This window comes from Hemiscyllium ocellatum, chromosome 50, assembly GCF_020745735.1.
Source record: "Hemiscyllium ocellatum isolate sHemOce1 chromosome 50, sHemOce1.pat.X.cur, whole genome shotgun sequence".
Taxonomy (NCBI): Eukaryota; Metazoa; Chordata; class Chondrichthyes; order Orectolobiformes; family Hemiscylliidae; genus Hemiscyllium; species Hemiscyllium ocellatum.
Genome location: NC_083450.1, coordinates 4,381,331 through 4,399,714, shown reverse-complemented (window position 1 = coordinate 4,399,714; position 18,384 = coordinate 4,381,331). Strand labels below are relative to the sequence as shown.

Sequence of the window (18,384 nt, the reverse complement as noted above, 5' to 3'; positions counted from 1 at the left end):
ATTTCTGTCAACCCCTCAGCCCCTACACCCCCTCCCTATCTCTGTCACCCCCTCCTGCCCCTACACCTCTTCCCTATTTCTGTAACCCCCACCAGCCCCTACACCCCCTCCCTATCTCTGTCACCCCCTCCAGCCCCTACACCCCCTCCCTATCTCTGTCATCCCCATCAGCCCCTACACCCCCTCTCTATCTCTGTCACCCCCTCCAGCCCCACACCGGCTCTCTATCTCTGTCACCCCCTCTAGTCCCTATACCTCCTCCCTATCTCTGTCACCCCCTACACCCCCTCCCTACTTCTGTCACCCCCTCCAGCCCCTACACCCCCTCCCTACCTCTGTCACCCTCTCCAGTAGGCACAGTTGACAGATTTAACAGAGGCGGTGCAGGGGCTGGAGGGAGTGACAGAGATAGGGAGGGGGTGTAGGGGCTGGAGGGGGTGACAGAGATAGGGAGGGAGTGTAGGGGCTGGTGGGGGTGACAGAGATAGGGAGGGGGTGTAGGGGCTGGAGGGGGTGACAGAGATAGGGAGGCGGTGTAGGGGCTTGAGGAGGTGACAGAGATAGGGAGGGGGTGTAGGGGCTGGAGGGGGTGACAGAGATAGGGAGGCGGTGTAGGGGCTTGAGGAGGTGACAGAGATAGGGAGGGGGTGTAGGGGGTGGAGGGGGTGACAGAGATAGGGAGGAGGTGTAGGGGCTTGAGGAGGTGACAGAGATAGGGAGGGGGTGTAGGGGCTTGAGGAGGTGACAGAGATAGAGAGAGGGTGTAGGGGCTTGAGGAGGTGACAGAGATAGGGAGGCGGTGTAGGGGCTGGAGGAGGGGACAGAGTTGAGTGTATTAGGAATTCTCTCCCTCAAGTTGATTGGAAACAGAGTCCTTGACCTGTTTTTAAGGCAGAGATAGAGAGACTGCTGGTAAATGACGAGGTGAAATGTTATTGAGGAACGAGAGGGAATGTGCAGTAGTTGGTTCTTATTGGACAGCAGTACAAGCTCAAAGTTGTGAGTGGCCTCCTTCTGTTAATTTGATGTTTGTATATGCTCTGTAACCACACTGTACTGCACCAGTCATGGGAGTGTTTAGGGCCATATACTCATTACTCCCTCCGACAATGCCCACTCCCTCAGCACTGACCCTCCGACAGCGCCCACTCCCTCAGCGCTTACCCTCCGACAGAGCCCTCTCCTTCAGTGCTGACCCTCTGACAGTGCCCTCTCCCTCAGCGCTCACCCTCCGACAGTGCGGCACACCCTCAGCGCTGACCCTCTGACAGTGCCCTCTCCCTCAGCACTGACCCTTCGACAGTGTCATCTCCCTCAGCACTGACCCTCTGACAGTGCCCTCTCCCTCAGCGCTGACCCTCTGACAGTGCCCACTCTCTCAGCGCTGACCCTCTGACAGTGCCCACTCCCTCAGTACTGACCCTCTGACAGTGCCCTCTCCCTCAGCGCTGACCCTCTGACGGTGCCCACTCCCTTAGCACTGACCCTCCGACAGTGCCCACTCCCTCAGCACTGGCCCTCTGATAGTGCCCTCTCCCTCAGCGCTGACCCTCTGACAGTGCCCACTCCCTCAGCACTGGCCCTCTGACAGTGCCCTCTCCCTCAGCACTGACCCTCTGACGGTGCCCACTCTCTCAGCACTGACCCTCCGACAGTGCCTCTCTCCCTCAGTATGCCCCCGGTTGTGACACTCCCGTGACTGGGGTTGGGCTTGATCACATGACCCTCTGCACCAGAGCTGAGGTCGGGGGTTAATCCACCCCAAGAACACGTCAATGCCCATTGTGGGGGAGAGTGGGGATTGGCGAGGTGGGGAGTGGACCTGACAGACAGGATCTGGCACTTAGAGACAGGAAATACCCTGGCAAACAGCAGCTCTGTTCATGTGGGTGACCTATCACTCAGTTATCCGAGTGTGGGTACAAATGACAGCAAAGGAATTTTAGGAATTCCCAAGGTGCCTCTAGAAACATTTCTGGCATTTGTCGGATACCGGGCAACGTTCCTGGCCGGGGGGTGGCGGGGTGTGCCAACTCCTGCAGGTCTGGACCCGTGCCTCTGGGAGATGAAAATGTTGTGCTTGGCACAGGCAGTGGGGGCAACCGGGCTCTTTGATCCAAATGCAGGAAGCAGATTACTGAGAGGCCACTGATTGGCTGTGGGAGAAAGGGTGAGCTGGGGATTGGATGTGCCCAAAGGCCAATGAAAGGAGAGCAGAAGTGGGAGGGTGTGGTGGGGGGAGTCCTGGGGGGAAATGGATGAGGAGATCATATAATTGACAATGCCTCAGCGCTGACCCTCTGACAGTGCCCACTCCCTCAGCACTGACCTGACAGTGCCCTCTTCCTCAGCACTGATCCCCTGAAAGTGCCCTCTTCCTCAGCACTGATCCTCCAACAGTGCCCGCTCCCTCAGCGCTGACACTGACAGTGCCCGCTCCCTCAGCGCTGACCCTGTAACAGTGCCCACTCCCTCAGCACTGACACTGACAGTGCCCGCTCCCTCAGCTCTGACCCTGTGACAGTGGCCACTCCCTCAGCATTGACCGTCTGACAGTGCCCGCTCCCTCTGACAGTGCCCACTCCCTCAGCACTAACCCTCTGACAGTACCTGCTCCCTCAGCACTGACCCTCCGACAGTGCCCACTCCCTCAGCACTGACCCTCTGACAGTGCCCATTCCCTCAGCACTGACCCTCCAACAGTGCCTGCTCCCTCAGCACTGACCCTCTGACAGTGCCCATTCCCTCAGCACTGACCCTCTGACAGTACCTGCTCCATCAGCACTGACCCTCTGGCAGTGCCCGCTCCCTCTGACAGTGCCCACTCCCTCAGCACTGACCCTCTGACAGTGCCCACTCCATCAGCACTGACCCTCCGACAGTGCCTGCTCCCTCAGCACTGACCGTCCGACAGTGCCCGCACCCTCAGCACTGACCCTGTGACAGTGCCCACACCCTCAGCACTGACCCTCCGACAGTACCCACTCCCTCAGCACTGACCCTCCAACAGTGCCCACTCCCTCACTGTGTGAAGGGTGTTACATAAATGCAGGATGTTTGTTGCAGCTGGCTGTGTGAGAGAGACAGCACGTGTGCCTTTGGAGACAGGAGCCTCGTGAGGTCTCAGTGCTGATCGATGAGAATGGGATTAATCAGACAGTGATGGACCGGGGCAGTGGGAGCTCCTGGGCAGGGAGAGAGGAAGTGATTCAGTTAACCATGACACCCGCACTGTCCATCAGAGCCTTCAACAAAAACTGGCTGCATTCATATAGCACCTTCAAAGTAGCAAAAGGGATCCCCAGTGTTTATTATACTGCATAACAAATAAAATTTGAGGTGGTACCAGGCACAGGCAACTAAAATAGTGGGAAGCTTTGAGCTGGATTGTAAAGGGGTTAGAGAGATAGAGGGGGTTGGGAGGGAATCCCAGAGTTCCAGGTCCTCAGGCAGTCTGCGGCACCTCTCCAATGCCAGGGCGATGGGAATCGGGGGATACTCGAGAGGCAGGAATTGGTGGAGTGCAGAGATCTTGGAGGGTTGTAGGGGGCTGGAGGGGGTGACAGAGATAGGGAGGGGGTGTAGAGGCTGGAGGGGGTGATAGAGACAGGGAGGGGGTGTAGGGGTTGGAGGGGGTGATAGAGACAGGGAGGGGGTGTAGGGGTTGGAGGAGGTGAAAGAGATAGGGAGGGGGTGTAGGGGCTGGAGGGGGTGACAGAGATAGGGAGGGCGTGTTAGGGGGCTGGAGGGGGTGACAGAGATAGGGAGGGGGTGTAGGGGCTGGAGGGGGTGACAGAGATAGGGAGGGCATGTTAGGGGGCTGGAGGGGGTGACAGAGATAGGGAGGGGGTGTAGGGGTTGGAGGAGGTGAAAGAGACAGGGAAGGGGGTGTAGGGGCTGGAGGGGGTGATAGAGATAGGGAGGGGGTGTAGGGGCTGGAGTGGGTGACAGAGATAGGGAGGGGGTGTAGGGGTTGGAGGAGGTGAAAGAGACAGGGAAGGGGGTGTAGGGGCTGGAGGGGGTGATAGAGATAGGGAGGGGGTGTAGGGGCTGGAGTGGGTGACAGAGATAGGGAGGGGGTGTAGGGGCTGGAGGGGGTGATAGAGACAGGGAGGGGGTGTAGGGGTTGGAGGAGGTGAAAGAGATAGGGAGGGGGTGTAGGGGCTGGAGGGGGTGACAGAGATAGGGAGGGCGTGTTAGGGGGCTGGAGGGGGTGACAGAGATAGGGAGGGGGTGTAGGGGCTGGAGGGGGTGACAGAGATAGGGAGGGCATGTTAGGGGGCTGGAGGGGGTGACAGAGATAGGGAGGGGGTGTAGGGGTTGGAGGAGGTGAAAGAGACAGGGAAGGGGGTGTAGGGGCTGGAGGGGGTGATAGAGATAGGGAGGGGGTGTAGGGGCTGGAGGGGGTGACAGAGATAGGGAGGGGGTGTAGGGGTTGGAGGAGGTGAAAGAGACAGGGAAGGGGGTGTAGGGGCTGGAGGGGGTGACAGAGATAGGGAGGGGGTGTAGGGGCTGGAGGAGGTGAAAGAGATAGAGAGGGGGTGTAGGGGTTGGAGGAGGTGACAGAGATAGGGAGGGGGTGTAGGGGCTGGAGGGGGTGATAGAGATAGAAAGGGGGTGTAGGGGTTGGAGGGGGGTGACAGAGATAGGGAGGGTGTATAGAGGCTGGAGGAGGTGACAGAGATAGGGAGGGGAGTCCTGAGCTATAGTCATGTGGATGGGGTCAGTACTGAGTGACAGCAGCTTTGTGACAGTGGGAGCAGCAAGGTGGAATGATATAACCGATATGTCCCAGGATGTGGGTTAGACCCAAAGGAATGGCAAGGCCACATTTTGAGCATGTGCCTGACAGTTGATTTCCTTATTCGTCCACCTCTTCCGAGACTAACACTTGCCTGTGGGTCAGACCGGACCTGATCCCCAGCCCACAGTTAGGGACATTACCACGAGTGGCTCCCTGGTCGTTATCAACTCATGTAAGTCCGAACACTTGCTGGGAAAGTTTGAGGGAAACCGGACAGAGATTCCGGTCGGAGGAGACCCCACGCTGATCTTCCCTGACCACACTCGATGTCCTTCCTCACCCGTACAGAGTACCGTCAGATGCCAATCATTCTTACTCCGAGGTGAGTCACCAGGAGGACAGGAGTGTTCAGAGATTCTAACAGCACAGCGCAGAGTTTAATATTTGAAAATGAGCTCAGTGTGACAGTAGCAGATTTGCCAACTTTAAGGGCATTTAACTGGTCATTGGATAAACATATGGACAAATTGGATTGGATGTATTGTCCCGTGTACCGAGGGACAGTGTAAAGCTTTGTTTTGTGAGCAATACAGGCAGATCACAGAGTTAAGTCGAACAGATAAGTAAATAATAGGGAAACAGAAGCAAAAACCTAATCACAGGGACAGGGGAATGTGAACGGTTTGTGAGTCCATTCAGTATTCGAACAACAGGAGGGTAGAAGCTGTTTCGAAACCGGCTGGTGCGTGTGTGTGTTCAGGTTTCTGTACCTTCTCCCCGATGGGAGAGGTCAGAGAGAAACGTTGCCAGGGTGGGATGGATCTTTGAGAATGGTGGGGGCCTTTCCCTGACAACGGGGGCCTGGGAGATGGATTCTGTAGATGGTGAGGTTGGCCTTTTGTGATTGTCCGCGCCGAGGTCACCGCACTCTGTAACCGTCCCCGATCTCGAGTGGTACAGTTGCCAAGTGGAATAGTGTAGGTTAGGAAGGCTGCAGATTGGTTTCTCAGGTCGGGGCTGAATGGTCTGCACTGCGCTGTACTATGTTTAATGTAGTGGAACTACTGAGGCTGGATGGGACCAGTCTGCATCATTTTAGAGACGTTTTCTGCTTGCTTAAGGCTTATCACAGAAAGACAGGTCAGGTGAACTTTGACCCCAAGCTAGGTGAGGTTCAGGTGACCAAAGGATTGGCTCCAAGATGTCAACTCTCAGCAATGCCGTAACGCAAACCAGTGAGATAGAGGGGTAAATGGAGGAAACTTCAATGTTTAAGGCGGTGATCCCCAAACTAATCCCATTTCCCCCCCACCCCGCTCTCTCTCTCTCCATAGCCCTGTATCAGTCCCCAAACTAATCCCACTGCCCCCGCTCTCTCTCTCTCCATAGCCCTGTATCAGTCCCCAAACTAATCCCACTGCTCCCGCTCTCTCCCCATAGCCCTGTATCAGTCCCCAAACTAATCCTACTGCCCCGCTCTCTCTCCCCATATCCCTGTATCGATCCCCAAACTAATCACACTGCCCCCACTGTCTTCCCGTAGCCCTGTATCAATCCCCAAACTAATCCCACTGCCCCCGCTCTCTCCCCGTAGCCCTGTATCAATCCCCAAACTCATCACACTGCCCCCACTCTCTCCCCATAGCCCTGTATCGATCCCCAAACAATCCCATTCCCCCCGCTCTCTCTCTCCCCATAGCCCTGTATCAATCCCCAAACTAATCCCACTGCCCCGCTCTCTCCCCGTAGCCCTGTATCAATCCCCAAACTAATCACACTGTCCCCGCTCTCTCCCCATAGCCCTGTATCAATCCCCAAACTAATCCCACTGGTCCACTCTCTCCCCGTAGCCCTGTATCAATCCCCAAACTAATCCCACTGCCCCCACTCTCTCCCCATAGCCCTGTATCAATCCCCAAACAATCCCACTGCCCCGCTCTCTCTCTCCCCATAGCCCTGTATCAATCCCCAAACTAATCACACTGCCCCCACTCTCTCCCCATAGCCCTGTATTGATCCCCAAACTAATCCCACTGCCCCGCTCTCTCCCCATAGCCCTGTATCAATCCCCAAACTAATCACACTGCCCCCACTCTCTCCCCATAGCCCTGTATTGATCCCCAAACTAATCCCACTGCCCCACTCTCTCCCCATAGCCCTGTATCAATCCCCAAACTAATCCCACTGCCCCCACTCTCTCCCCATAGCCCTGTATCAATCCCCAAACTAATCCCACTGCCCCACTCTCTCCCCATAGCCCTGTATCAATCCCCAAACTAATCCCACTGCCCCCACTCTCTCCCCATAGCCCTGTATTGATCCCCAAACTAATCCCACTGCCCCACTCTCTCCCCATAGCCCTGTATCAATCCCCAAACTAATCCCACTGCCCCACTCTCTCCCCATAGCCCTGTATCAATCCCCAAACTAATCCCACTGCCCCCACTCTCTCCCCATAGCCCTGTATCTGTGCCTGATTTTAGGAATGCTGTGAGGACAGTGTCACTGTTTGTTGGGTATTAGGATGGAGGGGTGAGGACATTGAGGTATTTATGGTGGACACTTCCTGTGCACTTTCTCTCTCTGTCTCTCTCGCTCTCTCTCTCTCTCTCTCTCTCTCGCTTTCTTTCTCCTCCCACCGGTTACTGGTCTCTGCAGGGGAGCCTGTGTGTTGCACGGTGTGTGGTAGCTCAGGTTATTTATTACCTTGGTACTCAATGCAGTGCCCATCGCGAGGTAGAGATCACAGCTCACCCAGCGAGAGCTGCCTGATCATACCCCTCACATCGCCAGCCTCCCCTCTCCCCAACTCCACACCCCCTCCCCCCCCCTCCACCTGCATTGTTTTCCCCGTTCCCCCTTCCCTTTCTGATAACCCCATCCCCACCCCCTCCTCATTCCTTATTCCCCTCTCCCCTACCACCATATTCCCTCTCCTCACCCCTCTTCTCCATCACCCCCTTCCCCCTGCCACCACACTCACGACCCCCCAATTCTACCCCAGCCCCTTGCCTCCCCCTCACCCTGCTGACTGTCCCTCTCCCTCCACCCTTCCTCCCCCCTCCCCCAGTCCTCCTAATCACTCTCTCAGCCCCCTCTCTCTCTGCCCTTCCCCTAGCTTCCTCTCCCCCCCTTCCCCCTCTCCTTCAGGGAATGAAAACTGTCAACTTTACCTGGTCTGGCCTGCATGTGACTCCAGACCCCTAGAGACGTGCTACAGGAGTGTAGGAGGCTGAGGGGTGACCTTGCAGAGGTTTATAAAGTCACGAGGGGTGAGGATAAGGTGAATGGTAGGCAGATTTTTCCCCAGGGCGGGGGATTTTGAGACTAAGGAGGGGTAAGGTAAGAGGAGACAGATTTTTAAAGAAGACTCTAGGGGCAAATTTTTTTACCCAGAGGGTGGTTCGTGTGTGGAATGAGCTTCCTGAGGGAGGGGTGGATGCGGGGACAGTTACAACATTTAAAAGTCATTTGGATAAGGACAGGAATTGGAAAGAGTTTGGAGGAATGTGGATCAGGAGCAGGCAGGTGGGACTGGTTTGGTTTGGGATTACGGTCAGCACGGACTGGTTGGGCCGAAGGGTCTGTTTCTGTGCCATGTGACTCTTAACTGCCCTCTGGGCAATTAGGGGCGTACAATAGATGCCAATAATGCCCACCTCCCACACATTAACTTAGAGTTGCTGAACAAAGAGACCTTGGAGTGCAGGGTCATAGCTCCTTGAAAGTGGAGTCGCAGGTAGATAGGATAGTGAAGGCGGCGTTTGGTATGCTTTCCTTTAATGGTCAGAGTATCGAGTACAGGAGTTGGGAGGTCATGTTGCGGCTGTACAGGACATTGGTTAGGCCACTGTTGGAATATTGCTTGCAATTCTGGTCTCCTTCCTATTGGAAAGATGTTGTGAAACTTGAAAGGGTTCAGAAAAGATTTACAAGGATGTTGGTGGATTTGAGCTACAGGGAGAGGCCGAACAGGCTGGGGCTGTTTTCCCTGGAGCGTCGGAGGCTGAGGGGTGACCTTATAGAGGTTTACAAAATTATGAGGGGCATGGATAGGGTAAGTAGACAAAGTCTTTTCTCTGGGGTTGGGGAGTCCAGAACTAGAGGGGCATAGGTTTAGGGTGAGAGGGGAAAGATATAAAAGAGACCTAAGGGGCAACTTTTCACCCAGAGGATGGTGTGTGTATGGAATGAGCTGCCAGAGGATGTGGTGGAGGCTGGTACAATTGCAACATTTAAGAGGCATTTGGATGGGTACATGAATAGGAAGGATTTGGAGGGATATGGGCCGGGTGTTGGCAGGTGGGACTAGACTGGGTTGGGATATCTGGTCAGCATGGACGGGTTGGGCCGAAGGGTCTGTTTCCGTGCTGTACATCTCTATGACTCTAATGCTGATTTTCTTTTTTTTGTCCCACCTCCCCCCACCACCCACCCCCGCCTTCCCCAATCTTTCCACACGGGGAGCTGTTTGAGTTGGAGGAGGCGGAAGGTTCCGGATCATCGGATGGCGAGTCGGACGACAGCAGGGAGGGGCGCGGCCGGCAGGGGGTCAGCCCCTGGGGCAGCGACCTGCTGAGCTGCGTCAGTGACGGCGACCTGCGGAAGCTTCTGGAACACGCCGGGAGCCGGCGGCGGTCGCTGGGCTGGGAGGCGGGGCCGGGCTGCGCCCACCAGCCGCCCTCCCGCAGCCCCTCGCGGAGGGCGGGGGAGCGGGGCTGCCGGCGCTCGAGCGACACGTGGATGATGCCTCCCCCGGCCGAAGAGCCGGCCTCCCGCTCTGGCCGCCGGCGATCTTCGGCGGACCAGGGGCCGAGGTCGGGGAGCAGGGCGCCCCCTGTGACTCAATCCTGGGGCAACCCGTCCACCCACCAGCACCAGTGAAGCAACAGGTAGCCCCCTTAGGGGTGATACAGGTCAGGACCCCTGGATCTCGCAAGAAGTAAAAAATGCTTCCCTGGCCTCGATTCCCACGCGTTCCAAGCCCCTTGCTTTAATCATCCCAACACCGTGCCTCATTCACAGGGCAGAGAGGAGACAGACCAGGGATCAGGGAAATCTCACCTGCCACCTCCACCTCTTCAGATTGTGGGTTCATGTGCCCTTCCCACTGTCTCCAACCCATCATGGCGGCGCTGAGGGAGCGGGCACAGTCACAGGGTCAGCGCTGAGGGAGCGGGTACTGTCGGAGGGTCAGTGCTGAGGGAGCGGGTACTGTCAGAGGGTCAGCGCTGAGGGAGCGGGTACTGTCGGAGGGTCAGTGCTGAGGGAGTGGGCACTGTCAGAGGGTCAGTGCTGAGGGAGCGGGCACTGTCAGAGGGTCAGTGCTGAGGGAGCGGGCACTGTCAGGGGGTCAGCGCTGAGGGAGCGGGTACTGTCGGAGGGTAAGTTCTGAGGGAGGGAATACTGTCGGAGGGTCAGTGCTGAGGGAGCGGGCACTGTCAGAGGGTTAGTGCTGAGGGAGTGGGTACTGTCGGAGGGTAAGTTCTGAGGGAGGGGATACTGTCGGAGGGTCAGTGCTGAGGGAGCGGGTACTGTCAGAGGGTCAGTGCTAAGGGAGCAAGCACTGACAGAGAGTCAGTGCTGAGGGAGTGGGTACTGTCGGAGGGTCAGTGCTAAGGGAGCATGCACTGACAGAGAGTCAGTGCTGAGGGAGTGGGTACTGTCAGAGGGTTAGTGCTGAGGGAGCGGGCACTGACAGAGAGTCAGTGCTGAGGGAGTGGGTACTGTCAGAGGGTTAGTGCTGATGGAGCGGGCACTGTCACAGGGTCAGTGCTAAGGGAGTAGGCACTGTCAGAGGGTTAGTGCTGAGGGAGCGGGCACTGTTGGAGGGTCAATGTTGAGGGAGCGGGTACTGTCGGAGGGTTAGTGCTGAGGGAGCAGGCACTAGAACATAGAAAAATACAGCGCAGTACAGGCCCTTCTGCCCTCGATGTTGCGCCGACCGAAGCCTACCTAACCTGCACTAGCCCAATAACCTCCATATGCTTATCCAATGCCCGCTTAAATGACCATAAAGAGGGAGAGCCCACCACTGATACTGGCAGGGCATTCCATGAACTCACAACCTCACTGTCGGAGGATCAGTGCTGAAGGAGCCGGCACTTTTGGAGGGTCAATGCCGAGGGAGCGGGTACTGTCGGAGGGTCAGTGCTGAGGGAGCAGGCGCTGTCGGAGGGTTAGTGCTGTGGAGCGGGCACTGTCGGAGGGTCAGTGCTGAGGGAGCGGGTACTGTCAGAGGGTCAGTGCTGAGGGAGCAGGCGCTGTCGGAGGGTTAGTGCTGTGGAGCGGGCACTGTCGGAGGGTCAGTGCTGAGGGAGCGGGTACTGTCGGAGGGTCAGTGCTGAGGGAGCAGGCGCTGTCGGAGGGTTAGTGCTGTGGAGCGGGCACTGTCGGAGGGTCAGTGCTGAGGGAGCAGGTACTGTCAGAGGGTCAGTGCTGAGGGAACGCCGCACTGTCGGAGGGTCACCACAGAGGGAGCGGGCACTGTCAGAAGGTCAACGCCAAGGGAGTGCTGTATTGTCGGAAGGTCAGTGCTGAGGGAAAGGGCACTGTTGGAGGGTCAGTGCTGAGGGAGCACTGGAGTCCAGTGTCTGATTGGAATCATGTACTGGCTGGTTTTGTGAGCTTCAAGCATTCCAGTGACCAATGCAGTTCAGGTCATACCCTGGATTCCAGTGATCCAGAGAATTGTATCATTGTCTCCTGGGTAAATCTGAGACAGTGAGAGAGGGGAAGAATGTGTGATAGTGGCTGAGAGAAACAATGAGATGAATATTCTGAAATCTGAGGGAGAGTCAGTCCAGCTCCCTTTCTCTGATCCCATTACAGCTCTGTAAATTACCCAGTCTGTTAGTCTCAAAGCAGATAACATTCTGCACTTTTGTACATCGTGTCCTAACTGCGCCTATTAATAAAGTTGGAAGATGGTTATTCCCAGCAACTGTGTCTGGGACTAAGCTGCAGTTCCGTACCCTGGTCCTGGTCAATCAGGTCAGGACATATCACTGTCTCGCACACACACAGTATTCATTCATATCTTCCCAGACAATCTATTCACTTTCACACTCAGCCACACACTCACTCATATATTGTCACACATGAACACATGCAAACGCTTATGTACACGCACCCTGACACATCCACACACACTCTCACACAGATTTGTATTCACGGAACAACAGATTTAGGAACAGTTTCTTCCTCGCTGTTATTAGATTTTCTGAATGCATCCCTCAAAGTTTAGATCTAATGGTGATCTTGCTCTCTGCAGACATCACCTTATATTCCACGCTCTGCTCTATTACCCTAATGTACTCTGTATGGTAAGATCTGCTTGTAATGGTGAGTTTTGAGAAGATTTGTAGCTCAAGTTGAGGTTCTGGATGTAGGTTTGCTCACTGGAAGGTTCATTTTCAGACGTTTCATTTCCATATGAGGTAACATCTTCAGTAAGCCTCCTGATGAAGCACTGCTGATGATTCCCACTTTCTATTTATATCTTTGGATTGGTGATGAAAATGAACCTTACAGCTCAGTGAGCAAACCTACATCTATCCACTTGTACTGCACGTAAAACAAAACTTTTCACTGTCCCCGAGGTCCATGGGACAATAAATCAGATCAAATCAGATACACACCCAAACATGCACGCTCTCAAATATAGGAGAACGTGAGGACTGCAGATGCTGGAGATCAGAGCTGAACGTGTGTTGCTGGAAAAGCGCAGCAGGTCAGGCAGCCTGAAGAAGGGCTCATGCCCGAAACATCGATTCTTCCGCTCTCAAATATACGCACACACACAAATACAGTCACACTCACACATTCACAAATAGACACACTCACAAATGTACCCAGTGTTGTACAAATACACACCCACACTCACTCACATACATGCATAAATACCCTCACACACACATACACACACTCACACGTACACATACACACAAATACACTCACTCACATGCACACATATACACACACACACACAAATACCCTCACACATAAATACACTCACTCACACGTGTACACTCTCACATACATACAAATACACTCACATGCACACATATACACACACATGCATTCACTCACATGCACACACACACACATACACACACACTCACATGCACAAATACCCTCACACACACACACTCACATGTACACACCACTACACACACTCACATGCACACATACACTCACACATAAATACACTCACTCACATGTACACACTCTCACATACACACAAGTACACTCACTCAAATGCACAAACACACACACACACATAACACAATACACTGACACAAAAATAAACACACACACACACTCATTCTCTCACACACACACACTCCCAAATGCAGCCACTGGACTCCTCCCTTGGGGGAACAGGATGAGGCCATTCATTCCCCTTGTTCCTGTCCCACCATTCAGTTAGACCGAGCCTGATCTGTGCCTTAACTCCATCTACCTGCCTCACCTAGAATCATCCATCCAGCGTCCCGCCCCCCCCCCCCCCCTCCCCCAGCCTCAAAAGCACCTTGGGATTTGAGGTGGGAAGGCTCTGAGATTTTCCCTGACCCGCTGCCAGGAAACGGGGTTTCCTGACTCCAGGGATGGGTCTAAATGTTGGACTCGATGAGTCATATCTCATAACAGAGCAGTGCATTTATTACAGGCCAATTACAGAACACATTGACACCGTGAGAAATCTGTACAAACGATTACCGTCTTAAATAGAGATTTACATCAGGTAACAAAATGAACATCATTTACAATATCCACAACAATTGCTACAACGCAATTTCGTCGGCTGTTCAAGGGGTTAACTTCTCCAAAGTGAGTTCAATGTACGGCCGCCCCTGAAGGGGCAGATAGTCCCTCAGGTGTCCATCTTGTTGACCTTGGGCGGCAGGTTGGTGAAGGCCGAATGGTGTTTGGAAGCCACGTTCTGAGTGGCTGAGCCAGAACGCTCACAGAATTTTGTTGCGAGGGGAACCGAGTTCGGAAGTTTCACATTTCAGTTCCACAAGGATCGGCGGTCATGTCGTGTGTCGTACAGCGCGGAAACTGGCCGTTCGGTCCAACTCGTCCGTGCCATCCCAATCTGACCCAGTCCCATTCTCGACGGGGAGCGGTGGCTCTGGGAGTGCGGTCTCCGGGATTACCTCTCTCAGAATGCGGAATTCCTTCAACCTTCCTGAGGCAGACGGAGTCCGGCAGCACGGAGACAGGCCCTTCGGTCCGAGTGGGTCCGTGCCGACCAAAGTGTCCGTCCACTCTCACCTCCACCTCTCCCGGCACTCGGCCCATCTAATCCGAACCGTTCCTGAGCGTGTGTTTGGATCGAATCACAGCGACCCGGGGTGGGGGAAGGGGCAGGGAATTGGGCGGGAGGGGATGTCAGATCAGCCCTGAGCGAGGACGGACAAATGGCCTCCTCCTGTGGCCATTTCTTGCCATCTGATTGGCCAAGGGGTTGAGGGATTGTCGGGGATGGAGTCAGAAACAGATGGGATAGTCTGGCGGAGAGGCGGGCTGAGTGGCCTCCTCCTGTCCCCATTTCTTACTGTCCTATTGGCCAAGGGGTTGAGGGGATTGACGAGGATGGAGGGTAGAAACAGATGGGATAGTCTGACAGGTGGGCTGAGTGGCTTCCTCCTGTCCCCATTTCATACCGTCCTATTGGCCAAGGGGTTGAGGGGATTGACGAGGATGGAGGGTAGAAACAGATGGGATAGTCTGACAGAGAGGTGGGCTGAGTGGCTTCCTCCAGTCCCAATTTCTTACCGTCCTATTGGCCAAGGCATTGAGGGGATTGACGAGGATGGAGGGTAGAAACAGATGCGATAGTCTCGCGGAGAGGTGGGCTGAGTGGCCTCCCCATGCTCCTTCTTCTTCCGTTAGTCCACCCGCCTCTTGCTCCCGAATATGGCAGAGACGCTCCTGACGATGCCCCGGAGCCGGGCTGCGCGTTTGGGCACCGTTCTGGCCGCCTGCACCGCGGCCAGCAGCTGGCGGAAGACCAGCAGGACCCCATGGTAGCCTTCGGCAGCTGAGACTTCCAGGAAGGCGCAGCCGCTGCCCAGCGCCAGGAGGTGCCCTTCCTCCACTGGTACCTCTCGCCGGTGGCACAGGTCCCTCTTGTTGCCCACCAGCACCACGGGGGCCCGGGCACTGCCCCGGAGCCACGCCAACTGCTGTCGCGCCACCTCGAGGCTCTGCCGGTCCAGGATGCTGTAGACCAGGACAAACCCATCGGCCCAGCGCATCTGCTGCTCACTCGGCTGCCAGAGGGAGACGGGAGGGAATGGGAGTGAGTGCCGGCAATCTCTGGAGACGGATCGAAGCCCCCGCTCCAGCCCCTCGGTGCCCCCGACCTCCCCTCCAACCACCCCACGGCTATTCACCTTTAGGGTGCAGCACAGTCAGACCCAATCCTGAAACCCCGTTGGAGGCTGGGCGTCCAACAAGGTGGGCACTGGCACAAATCGATGCCATCCCCATCGTCCCCTCCTCCCCACCCCCAGAGGCCTCACCCTCACTCCCCCCTGTCCGCCTCCACCACACCGAATGGTTACCGGCTATTCACCTTTAGTGTGCATCATAATCAGACCCAATCCTGACCCCAATGGAGGCTGGGGCATCCAACAGGGTAGCCAATGGCACTGGGGGAATTGGACATCTTCTCCACCCCCTCCCACCGCTCCCCAGAGTTCTCATCCCCCTCCCCACAGGGAATGGCTACCAGCTATTCACCTTTAGGGTGCATCACAGTTGGAACCCATCCTGACTCCACTGGAGGCTGGGACTGTCCAACAGGGTAGCCAATGGCACTGACGTAAATGTTTGTCACCCACCTGCAGAGGCCTCCATCTCATCCCCCTTCCCCACACCAACAGCCCCCTCCATTCCCCACCCCCACACTCTCCCTGCCCCAATCACCTGGAGGTTCAGACAGTCCCAAATGTGAAAGCAAGTCTCCGCACCGTCGATCGTCACGTTGTGAGTGTAAATGGTCTCTGTCAAGGCAAAACCAGGAGTCAGCTGCTGGCTATTCGCCTACAGAGTGCAGCGCAGATCAGATTCCAGTCCCAGGCCCCCGATGGAGATGGGGTACGCCTTCCTCCCCAACCCATCCCACAGATCTGCAGGTGGGGGGCATTGAGGGACATGGATTCTACCACCTCATCAACTCCCTCTCCCCTCGACTCCCTCTCCTTCCTCAACCTCCCTCAACTCCATCTGACCCCAATTCTCTCTTCCCCAATTTCCTCTCCCCAACACACCTCCCCAACTCCATCTCCTCCAATTCCCTCTCCCCCTCAAACTCCCTCCTCAACTCCATCTCCTCCAATTCCCTCTCCCCCTCAACCTCCCTCAACTCCATCTCCCCCAATTCCCTCTCCCCCTCAACCTCCCTCAACTCCATCTCCCCCAATTCCCTCTCCCCCTCAACCTCCCTCAACTCCATCTCCCCCAATTCTCTCTCCCCATTCCCTCTCCCCCAATGCCCCCTCCTCCAATCTCTCTCCCCCAATTTCCTCTCCCCAGCCCCCCCACCCCAACTCCATCTCCCCCATGCCCTCTCCCCCAATGCCCCCACCCCATTCTCTCTCTCCCAATTCCCTCTCCCCTCAACCTCCCTCATCAACTCCATCTCCCCCAATTCCCCCTCCCCAATTCTCTCTCCCCCAAGTTCCCTCTCCCCAAACCCCTCTCCTCCAACTCCATCTCCCCCCAATTCTTTCCCCAATTCCCCGTCCCCCGCAATTCCCACCTCCCACCCACCCTCGCCGAGCAGAATGGTCTCCTCACCGATATCGCCGTATTCCCCGATGAATCTCCGGGTGAGGAAACGGACGGTGAGGGCTACAGAGGGGCAGAGGGAGAGAGAGACAGAGGTTGGAGGTTGAGCATCAGGAAGAGGTCACCACAGAAAGCCCGTCCTAGCCACAACACTAGCCCCTGTCCCCTCTCCCACCATCCGGCAGGGTCCACTGGAGGCCAGCTCTGATGTGAAGGTCCCGGGATGGGATTCCCCAAGGACAGAGGATCGGCCACTTCCCAATCGCTTGCCCCTGACTGTTACCTGTTGCTAACAGGACTGAGTCCAGACCAAAGGCAAGACGGGTCGGGGTGGGGGGGGTAAACCAACACAGTTCAGGAACAACAGCAAAACAGAGCATACCTCTTTGTGGGCTAAGACTGACCGGGTTGGTAAACAGCAGAGAAATAGGCCCTTCCGCCCATTTAGTCCGTACTGGCCATCGAACAGCCATCAATTCTAATTCCGCTGTCCAAATCTGACAGGATCTCCAGTTCAGACACACACACACACACACACACACACACACACACTCACACACACAGACACACACTCACACAGACACACACACACACACACACAGACACACAGAGACACAGACACAGACACACACACCCAGATACAGACACACACAGACACAGACACACACACACAGTCTGTGGAGCAGGGGATGGGCTTGAACTTGGGTCTCCCGGCACAGAGAGAGGGACACTACCCCTCTGCCCCCACCAGGACACTCCGCATAACCCACATATCCCGAGTGGGCTCCCAAGGGTGCCTTTCCTCTCCTTTGGCCACCTTCTGGGATTCAGGGCTGTGGGTTTTTCGATGGGCAGAAAGGCTTACTCAGAGAATGCAATCTTGGCTAATGTCAGACTGGGTGGTGGAAGGAGGCGCCGGGGAGGGGCAGATTTAAGCTTCAGTCGACCCCCAGCACCCTCCCCACCCAACTCGCAAAACACGAATGCCCATCACCTTTGCCCAGACGTTGCTCCAGCGACCTGGGTATTTGCCCTCCCTGCACGCCCCTCCCGCTCCCCCAGCTCCCCGCGACCAGCTTTTCAAAAGAAAATCCATTTACCAGACTTGCCAACCCTCTCTGCACCCAGGATGAGAATGTTGACCTGCAGTCTCTCCTGACTGGGCACTGCCAGGCATTCCCGGCTTTTGGAGTGGAGTACCATTTCTGCGGGTAGGAGCTGGTGCTGGAGGGAACAGGTATAGCACACTCTACTCAAACACAGACAAGCCTATTTTATACCACCTCCCACAGCCGGGAGTAAAGGGGCAGGACAGGGGGTGGGCGGTGATGTTGGCAGAGTCCAACCACAGTCTGATCCGCAGCTCTCACCGAGTTCTGGGCCACAGGGTGCCCGTGAGTCATTTTTAACCCTTTCCTGGCATGTTCAAAGGTTTCACTGTCGGCTCCTGCGGAATGGGGTGGGGAGGAAAGCAGAATTGTTAAAATCCGAGGGTCAGGGCTGAGGGAGCAGGCACTGTCGGAGGGTCAGTGCTGAGGGAGCAGGTACTGTTGGAGGGTCAGTGCTGAGGGAACAGGCACTGTCGGAGGGTCAGTGCTGAGGGAGAGGACATTGTCGGAGGGTCAGTGCTGAGGGAACGGGCACTGTCGGAGGGTCAGTGCTGAGGGAACGGGCATTGTTGGAGCGTCAGTGCTGAGGGAGTGGGCACTGTTGGAGGGTCATTACTGAGGGAGTGGGCACTGTCGGAGGGTCAGTACTGAGGGAGCAGGCACTGTAGGAGGGTCAGTGCTGAGGGAATGGGCACTGTCAGATGGTCAGTGCTGAGGGAGCGGATACTG

General features: G+C 55.9%; 2 protein-coding genes across 2 annotated transcripts in view; one reads left to right on the top strand and one right to left on the bottom strand.

The window, feature by feature from the left end:
* Positions 1–11,687, top strand: part of LOC132805566 (uncharacterized) — a 48,445-nt gene extending 36,758 nt beyond the window's left edge. The window contains exon 8 of the mRNA XM_060820693.1: positions 9,212–11,687. Within this exon, the coding sequence (XP_060676676.1) occupies positions 9,212–9,628 (417 nt within the window). The 3' untranslated portion in view covers positions 9,629–11,687. The remainder of the gene's footprint in view (positions 1–9,211) is intronic.
* Positions 11,688–13,406: 1,719 nt separating this feature from the next.
* Positions 13,407–17,794, bottom strand: LOC132805500 (ras-related and estrogen-regulated growth inhibitor-like protein). Its single transcript, XM_060820612.1, has 4 exons — positions 17,647–17,794; positions 16,556–16,609; positions 15,683–15,759; positions 13,407–15,024 (listed from the first exon to the last, which is right to left on the bottom strand). The coding sequence occupies exons 1-4, from the start codon at positions 17,747–17,749 to the stop codon at positions 14,641–14,643; spliced, it is 618 nt and encodes a 205-aa protein (XP_060676595.1). The 5' UTR covers positions 17,750–17,794; the 3' UTR covers positions 13,407–14,640.
* Positions 17,795–18,384: the final 590 nt, after the last annotated feature.

Coding starts and splice junctions, on each gene's coding strand:
- LOC132805500 (XM_060820612.1), bottom strand. CDS start 17,749: ATGGTACTCCACTCCAAAAGCCGGGAATGCCTGGCAGTGCCCAGTCAG. Junction 16,610..17,646: donor AGAGAGGGTTGGCAAGTCTG/GTAAATGGATTT, acceptor GCCCCTCTGTAG/CCCTCACCGTCCGTTTCCTC. Junction 15,760..16,555: donor CGGGGAATACGGCGATATCG/GTGAGGAGACCA, acceptor TTGCCTTGACAG/AGACCATTTACACTCACAAC.